The sequence below is a fragment of the Pituophis catenifer genome, unplaced genomic scaffold (genome assembly GCF_029215685.1).
Source record: "Pituophis catenifer annectens isolate HBS135680 unplaced genomic scaffold, rPitCat1.0.hap2 SCAF_2, whole genome shotgun sequence".
In the NCBI taxonomy this organism is placed as follows: domain Eukaryota; kingdom Metazoa; phylum Chordata; class Lepidosauria; order Squamata; family Colubridae; genus Pituophis; species Pituophis catenifer.
The window spans coordinates 137,024,028-137,032,896 of NW_027256882.1; the positions used below are offsets into that span (position 1 = coordinate 137,024,028).

The 8,869-nt window shown below is 44.0% G+C and overlaps 1 protein-coding gene across 1 annotated transcript; it reads left to right on the forward strand.

The window, feature by feature from the left end:
• The first annotated feature begins 2,902 nt into the window (after positions 1-2,902).
• SYNGR2 (synaptogyrin 2) lies at positions 2,903-7,829 on the forward strand. The gene is made up of 4 exons (XM_070937663.1): positions 2,903-3,042; positions 4,816-5,053; positions 6,409-6,548; positions 7,040-7,829. The coding sequence occupies exons 1-4, from the start codon at positions 2,938-2,940 to the stop codon at positions 7,235-7,237; spliced, it is 681 nt and encodes a 226-aa protein (XP_070793764.1). The 5' UTR covers positions 2,903-2,937; the 3' UTR covers positions 7,238-7,829.
• The last annotated feature ends 1,040 nt before the right edge of the window (positions 7,830-8,869 follow it).

Sequence of the window (8,869 nt, forward strand, 5' to 3'; positions counted from 1 at the left end):
GATAAAGCAAGAAAATAAATTTTTTCTGAGGAGAGCAGAACCCACAAAATAGTCGATTCCGAACTAGGGAAGGTAGAAAATTATCCTGATCTAAACATGAAGCTGGAAGAACCTTATTGATCAGAGCACAGACCAACCCTTCAATCCACTGCATCATATTTATGACTCATGTAACACAAACTCATGATAGGTGTTTTATTTAATGAATCACATGTATTAGATTTCTAGAGTCCTGCATAATCATAATGGATCTAAAACACTGAATCAGTTGCAATAGTTTGAACTCAAAATTTATTCCAACAAGACTCGGGACTTTCCCCTGCTATTGAGTTGGTGGGAATAGAAAACAACATTTAAATTCGAGGTCTTCATTGCTTATCCTTATTTTGCCTCTGAAACTTCTGTTTCAAGTCACTGCAGGCCCTGAGTTCTCTCTAAGGTGATGAGAACCAAAGGCAAACAGTTTTTACATACCTTAAAGTGGCCTTCAACAGTATCCTTTGTAAGGAGAACATTGTTTCAATACTAGTACAGGTAAGGGTGACTCATGAAAAGGAGCCATGATAAAGGCCGTGTCATAGGAACGTGGCCGAAAAAATATGCCAGGGCATGTTTGTGAGGGTTGGATGCAAGTTGGGGAAGGCCATAAACTATACAATTTAGTTCAAATGAATCAAAACCACTTCTGTGGAGTTTGGAAAAATTGGTGTATTTTAGATTAGATAACACTAGAAATTGAGATAAATGTATCTCATGAGATTAAAGGTGCTGCAATTGCTCAGGATTTAACTACTTGCTACGTGCTCTTTCCTTTGTTGCATTTAATATTAAAGAAAATAAGAATTGATTCATTTTCTTTTTTCATAAAGGGAGCTGATGTCCTAAGGCCTTGGTCTGAATTATGTCATTCAGGCCGATAGATTTTACTGAAAATTCTCCAACCGTGAATACAGTCCACTCTTCAGAGAAAGAGGAACTATTCCCAACCTGTATCCTGATTGCTGTTCCTTCAATGTAACAAGCAGTTTATAGAACATATTTAATTTATTCAACATGGGTGCTGCTCAACTCCAACTGCCTCTAAGCAGCTCGCAACAGAATAATATAAAAACAATATTCTGTAGAGATTCTCAGTCATCCGTCAGGTTGTTCCAAAGGTGCTTTTTTCAGGAGGCAACTGTACTTTGTTTTTTCTTTGAAGACATTTCGCTTCTCATCCAAGAAGCTTCTTCAGCTCTGACAGGATAGTGGAGAATGGAAGGATTTATATTCCTTGCAGATTAAATCCTTCCATTCCCGACTATCCTGACAGAGCTGAAGAAGCTTCTTGGATGAGAAGTGAAACATCTTCAAAGAAAAAACAAGAAAGTACAATTGCCTCCTGAAAAAAGCACCTTTGGGACATAAAAACAATATACAAAAAATGACCAGAGTAGCACAAAAGTTAACTACCAAATAATTATGTGAGGGCATAAACAAACAAATCCAATATGATCAGAGCCTTGATAGTACAGTGGTCTAAGCACCCTGTTATTAACACAGCTGCCTGCAATTTACTGCTGGTTCGAATCTCTCCAAGGCTCAAGGTTGACTCAGCCGTCCATCCTTTCTAAGGTAGGTGAAATGAGGACCCAGTTTGTGGGGGGCAATAAGCTGACTTTGTATAAATATACAAAAAGTATGAAGGCTATTGCTTAACGCATTGTAAGCCGCCCTGAGTCTCCGGAGAAGGGCGGCATATAAATCAAATTAAAAAAACAAAACAAAACATAAAATGTCACAAGCAAGGGAATCCCACCCACCTTACTACCGGTAGTTTTTTCAAGGCCTTCCAAAACATCTTCAGAGTGGCAGTTGCAGGGATCTGGGGTGGACCTAATTCCAGAGGGAAAATAGCTTCTCATTCAGTCTCCTGAATTTGGTCAAATTTCTAAATGGCATATAGGAAAGTATAATCGCTATAGGAGTGACTACTCAACTATCAGAGAAAGCAAAATATCCATTGGCATAACATTAAGCACACTTCATTAAAAAAAAATTTTTTTAAAAAAAATCTGAATTTAATGTAATGCTGACATGGTATCCCTGCTCTGCAAGATGCCAGCAGTTTGCCAGCAGGTTTCTAGATGCAATTTAAGATAGTAACTATTACCTATAAAGTTCTATATGGCATAGGGCTACTATTTGAAGGACCATCTGCCTCATGATTTCTGTCCATCATGATCTGGAAGGGTGGACCTGCTCCAAAGCCCCTCAATTAAACAGTGTCATCTTCTGAAGCTGGGAAATGTGGGAGCCTGAAGGAGCCTGAGTGGCGTAGGCTAATGCCTCCTACTAAGGCAGCATTTAACATCCAACTGCCTGCAATTACTGCGAGTTCAATTCTCACCAGGCTCAAGGTCGACTCAGCCTTCCATCCTTTCTAAGGTGGGTAAAATGAGGACCCAGTTTGTGGGGGCAATAAGCTGACTTTGTATAAAATATACAAAGGTATGAAGGCTAATGCTTAACGCATTGTAAGCCGCCCTGAGTCTCCGGAGAAGGGCGGCATATAAAAATAAATTTAAAAAAAATGTGTTTTATCTGAGTGGTATATTTTCCCCTTGGTATTGTCCCCACCAGACTTGTGTCGCTTCACCACCTTTCCAAAAAGATCCCAAACCTGAACCACAGCCCGAAAATGCATTGCAATAAGGCAAAGCCTATCGTAACCCACGCGCCTAACTCGCGCGCGCTCCCTTCCTTAGTAAGGCGAGCAGGAGCAGAAGCCTCGATTCCGCTCTCTCTTAACCAGCACGCGGTCCTTCGCTTCCGCGATCCCGGGCAGGGTCTCCTCCCAAGGGGCGGGGTTTGTGAACGCTCAAACACAAGTTTGGGCGAGGCGGCCGTAGGGAGTTTCCGGGCTGGGACAGTCTCGGAAAGCAGCGTCAGACAGTTATGGAGAGTGGCGGAGGCGCCTACGGAGCCCCTAAAGCGGGAGGCACGTTTGACCTGTGGCATTTCTTGCAGCAGCCACAGGTCATTGCACGCATTTGCAGTGCGGTGAGTGGCTGAAGTTGGTCCGAGCCCCGGAGTAGCTTGAAACCACCAGCGGGGCTCGAGCTTGCCGGAGACCGATTCGCTTCTTTTCTTTTTCCCTCCCTTTCGCGGGCACGCCTGGAACGGTGCCTTCTCACCTAGGGTGTGGACGAGGGCGCGTGACGTGGCCGGAGTGCCGGTAGGTTAGGTGTTCCGGCAGCACTGAAGTGGAACCTCACTAAAGGAGTGTTTGTTTACTTATTGCGTACCTGAGCTGGGACCACTACCTAGAAGTAGCCTGAGCGGAGCAGTGCAGAGTCATGCAACGCTGCTAGTAAAGCGGAGGGCCCCGGCTGGAGGAACGGCCAAGGCTGCCCTCGGAGGGGGGTTATTGCTTTAACCCAGAGCGGATGCTTTAGAGGACTTTCCCTTCGGTGTTTCGCTTCTCCAAAATCCCGGCGGCGCTGAGCCGCTTGGGAAACTTAACGGCCGATTCAGGCCGGGTTGAGATCAAGTCTTGCCCTTTGCGTTGCAAAACAGGTGTTTTTGACCCTCGCCGGGCAGGACCCCTTCGGGTCCTTGAGGTGGTGACGGAGGGTCGGGGCTTTGCTTCGGATTAACTTTGCTTCGGTTCGGCTAGATAAAACCCCTCCGTTTTTGTATCGAGCGTTGTTTGTGCGGCAGCCTAGTCATAGGGAGGTCAGCTGATGGTCCGCGGGCGGCGCGAGGGGCTGGCTTCCTTACAATGTAACGGGGATAGGACCAGCAAACGAGCACGGTCATGGCTCCGCTCTTCCCTTGCTTTGAAGCCCCCAGTCCTGCCTTGCAAAGAACGTGGCAATGCCCAGCGCACCGGCTGCTACTGTAGACTTAGGGAAATAAAGTCTAGGCACCGTAGTAGACAGATAAAAGACCCATTCAAGTCGAGCTCGACCCGTCCCTCTGGTTTCCTTAGCCAAAAACACGGAAGTAGGTGGCAGCTGTCTTGTTGACTCTACTACGCTCTTAACTTTCTTTTAAAGGGGGGGGGGGGTAGCTTGAAATCCTAGAACATTTGTATTTGTTAAAGACTTGAAGTAATTTATTCCGTGGCTTAAAAACTTTTAGACGTTTCCGTCCTTGTCTTCAAAAATTGTAGTCTATAGGCAAAGCAAGTCCCGCAGGCACACAAAAAGGCTGCTGTGCTGATTTGGTTTGAGAAGCACCTGCTTGAGGGTGTGCTTGAGTGCCTGTGGTGAGCATTCAGTTTGTAGTTTGGTGAGCCTATTTCAATTCCATTCCATTAACATTTTAAGGTAGAGTTTCTTGTGTTTGTGGAGGGAAAAATGAGACCGTTTCTGTGAATAGTGAATTCCTCTTGGGCAGGGCTATTTATTTTATGTATTTATTTATTTTATTTATCGGACTTATATGCCGCCCTTTCTCCACAAGGACTCAGGGAGGCTCACAGCAATAAGCAACAACAAGTCCAAATTAAAATTCAAACAATAAAAGAATCTAAAATTGCCTGGACACCAGAGCTAAATGATTACAATTACTTTGTTTTGTTACTCCTCCTCCTTTTTATCAAAGCTTTATTTTATGATGTTAACCAACCTAAAGTCTTTGGGATTGGGCAGCATACCAATAAAGTGTGCATATATTGCACGTTGGCTTCTTGCCCTAGAATAGCGCCAGGCATGAGTATTTGAGTTCAAAACTTGGCGGAATCTGTAATTCGATAAATGGTTGTTATGGGATTTCCCTGGGAAGTATTAGCATTGACCTTTTCCCCTTCTCTCTTTTATTATTTTGCAGGTATTTGCACTCATTGTTTTCTCCTGCATCATTGGGGAAGGTTACACCAGTAGTATGAAAGACGGTCAACTTTTCTGCATCTTTAATCATAGTGAGGATGCCTGTCGTTATGGTATCGGCATTGGTGTGGTTGCCTTCCTGGCTTGTATATTTTTCTTTATGGTCGATATCTACTTCCCTCAGATTAGCAGTGCCACTGATCGCAAGTACCTCGTTATGGCCGACCTAGCCTTCTCAGGTATGCTTCTGGGAGATGTGAACTCAAACAGGACCCTGGGGAGAACACAGCTGAATTCTTTTTTCTCTTCCAGTCTTGGGACAGCATTTCCCCTTTTGGCTCCTATTCCCCTGTGCGTGCATGTAATTGTTCAGATCTTTTGGTATGATGCCCTCTAAGGTTTGCTTTGTGAAAGGGCAAAGGGGCTTTAAGGGAGGGGACCTCATTCTGGGTGCTTCTTCATGAGGATAATTGTTGAAGGATAAGAGAACATAGAATTGGAGCCTGTTCTCTGAATAAAAAGTCATTACTGGTAGTCTTCACTTACTGTCACTAAGCAGTCGTGTGATTGCAATCATGAAGCACATAACCCAGTTAAGTGCAATGTCACTTGACTATACTTTGCGACTTCCTGCTGGCTTCCCTGTTGATTTTGCTTGTCGGAAGTTGGCTGTGAGGGTTGCAAATGGCAGTCATGTGACTTGACCGGAGAGCACTGCAACCATCATAAATGTGGGTCACCAAGCACCCGAATCGTGATCATGTGGATGCTGTAACGGCTATAACATGAACAAGTGGTCAGAAATTTCCTTTTTCAGTCCCATAGTAACTTCAGTCATTGAACAAGCAGTCCTTTAAAATTTCTTGGACTACAATTCTCCTCCGTCTCTGCCATCGTTGCCAGTGATCAAGAATACTGGGATATTGTTCAAAGCATTTGAGGAGTATATTGCCTAATGCCTATCACGAAGTTGGAATGAAGCCTGCCCATGCTGTAGACTAGGGGTCTTCAGCTCAGACTGCCACTGGTCTGCGGCCTGCCAGGAACTGGACCACACAAGTGAGCGGAGCCCCATCTGCACACACACATGGGATCCAGGCAGTGTGATACCACATCCCCTGATCCACAAAAAAGCCACCCTCCACGAAACTGGTGTCTGCCGCCCAAAAGGTTGGGGGCTGCTGCTCTAGACCATTTGTCTAAAGTGGCCAATGCTGACTTGAATACCCCCCCCCCCAAAAAAAAGAATAGCAATAGGACTTAGACTTATATACCACTTCACAGTGCTTTGGTTGTCTCTAAGCGGTTTAGTGTCAACATATTGCCCCCAACAGTCTGGGTCCCCATTTTACCGACCTTGGAAGGATGGAAGGCTGAGTCAACCTTGAACCGGTGAGATTCAAACTTCTGGCAATCGGCAGTCAGTAGAAGTAGCCTGCCGTACTGCATTCTAATCACTGCGCCACCACAGCTCTTCAAGAATATCAGAATAGGATTAATGTATCGTACCGTAACTTTTCATAGCTATAGTTAATATGTTGCTTTCATGCTATCATGTAATCTATAAGGATGTGTTCTCTTATCCTCTGTCTAGCTGTTTGGACCTTTTTGTGGTTTATCGGATTTTGTGTGCTGACAAACCAGTGGTCATCAACGCACATTAGCGATGTACGAATTGGGGCCGATTCTGCCCGTGCATCAATTGCCTTCAGTTTCTTCTCCATTTTTTCATGGGTGAGTAAAGAGTTTCTTCCTCTGTCTCAAGAAAGCCCAGGAATGAACAGTCAGCCTAGGGAGATCAAGCAGCTTTTTGGCCTGGTTGACAAACAGGATATGAAACTGGTGATTTTTGCTGTTTTGCTTTTGCTATTTCATGAAAGGACCTCAGCACAAAACCAGAGAATGATTCAAATCTCATTGTCATTAACACAGCCTTCTAATTGCCTGAGGAACATGGAAGTTATTCTCTTTTATAGAAAGGCTGTAAAAACCTTGAATGAAGGAATCCCAGGGAAATGCATCCAGGCACCTTTTACAATAGAACTGACTCGATGAGATGTAACTTTTTCAGTTCGATTCCATAAGTTGCAGTGTGATTTAAATTAATTAAGGCGATGGCGTGTTCACTGAACACTGTGCTGAGTGTTGCAGAGGATATTTGTTCTCTGGCAAGCAAGTCTTTGTGGGCAGATTCCTACTATTGCAATAACTCTTTCTCTCCATAGGGACTCCTGATTGCCTTCGCCCTTCAGCGTTACCGTATGGGTGTCCAAGATTTTGACCAAAGTTACATCGACCCAGCTCCAGGTCCGACACCCCCATACTCCAGTTACCCCAATGCCAGTCATGAGAGCTACCAGCAGCCACCCTTCACTCACACTGGAGAGACCTCTGAGGGCTACCAGCCTCCACCTGTGTATTGATTGTTACTCACACTGTTCAAAGCAACTGGCAGGGATAGTATTTTAGTGCTGTGTATTCATTTCTTGGGGTGGGGACTGTCTACTGTGAAATTGTGAGAGTGCCACAACCAAGATTGCGGGTTGTGCCTGTATATGTATTGGGTTCTGGGATAGTCTATTGTTTTCAACTATTTTCAAAACTTGCTTCTTGCAAAAAAAAAAAAAAAATGCTGTTTCTTTTGTGGGCACAGGAAGCTTGCTGTGTGACTTGCAAGGCATATTGATTGCTGAAACGGTATTGACTACTTGGTCTTATTACTGCTGCAGCTAACTAAGCTGCTTGCTGGAAAGCTAGAGGCATTTTGCAGCAGAGGAAGACTGTACTCCTACTGGATATGCCCCAGTGGGATCCTTGCCACTGCTATCTGCCCGGTGCTGTTACATCTGTGCCTTGGTGTGCTTGTTCATCTTGACCATTCCAGACCCCCAATGGGTCTGGTGTGTTCCTATGGCTCTGTGGTGCTACCCTTCCAGACTGGGAAATATCTGTGCAGTGCTTTCTAACATTTCAGCTGCTGATACCAAAATCAATTAAAAACATTTCTAGATAAAGCTTTACACGTATTGCATTAGTGATTCAACTGAATTTACCATATCGTACCTTTTCTTTGGTTTAAAAGTGGGAAGGACTTGGCTCCATGAAGAATTGTAAGACCTGTTTTAAGTATTCTGTAGAGACCTACAGGTTTTCAATAATGTACCAAAGACAAACTCACTCTTACAAATTTTATTCCCCTAACCTTTCCTGATTCACTAACAAATAGGAATGTGTGTGAAGTGGAAAATACACTGCTTTGAACCCATAACACTGCATTCTAGAAGAGCTCAAGAACAATAGCTGCAATACGGTCTTTTGATCAAACTCAAATCAGGATTTTTCTGATGAATAGAATAGACATATTGCCTTCAACTGCAGCCAATCCCAAAGCAGAGCATATCCCATTTCCTCTCTTGCCCTGATCTTCCCAGCAGTCCCTGCCCCAAAAGCACTGCAAAGCCTATCCCCAATCTTCACAGTGCCTTTCCTTCCTCCCTGCTGTGACTGCCAGCCTCTGCATGTGGGTACCATTCTTGCTCTATCTAAAACCATCTGTTTCAGTCTACCACTGGAATAAGAGATACCCCCCCCCACCCCACCCCACCCAATTTTAGTCTGTATGCAGACCAAAACATTCAAAATTGATGTATTTTAGTTCAGGCAGAAACCAGCTAAAAATGGCTGTTCTGCACACAATGATTTATACATCTCCATTAACAAGACTTTCAGAGAACGGCTTTTTTGTATCCATAGCCTGTGTCTGTTAACACGGTTGTTTTCTAATTGCACGTTTTGGGAAACTTCAGGCAAATATCGCAATCTTGGGGCTTTGAAGTGTTTTAAATCTTTTTGCCATAGTAGAAGTTGAATTATATGCATCCCTTAGAACATAATGTGGATTTTGATGTATCCTATAATTTTAGGGGAGAGGACAAATACTTTAGTTTACAGAAAGAGTAATAACTGGTCAAGGGTATATTGTTTAGCATATGGACAGCAGTAGAGCTTTTAAAAAGCATGAACCCTTTTAGACTAGCCTTTATTGCCTGCTTTTT

Excerpts from the sequence above, each read along its gene's own strand:
- SYNGR2 (XM_070937663.1), top strand. The coding sequence starts at position 2,938 with ATGGAGAGTGGCGGAGGCGCCTACGGAGCCCCTAAAGCGGGAGGCACG. Across the intron at positions 5,054-6,408 it reads GGCCGACCTAGCCTTCTCAG|CTGTTTGGACCTTTTTGTGG; the intron begins GTATGCTTCTGG and ends TCCTCTGTCTAG. Across the intron at positions 6,549-7,039 it reads TCTTCTCCATTTTTTCATGG|GGACTCCTGATTGCCTTCGC; the intron begins GTGAGTAAAGAG and ends TTCTCTCCATAG.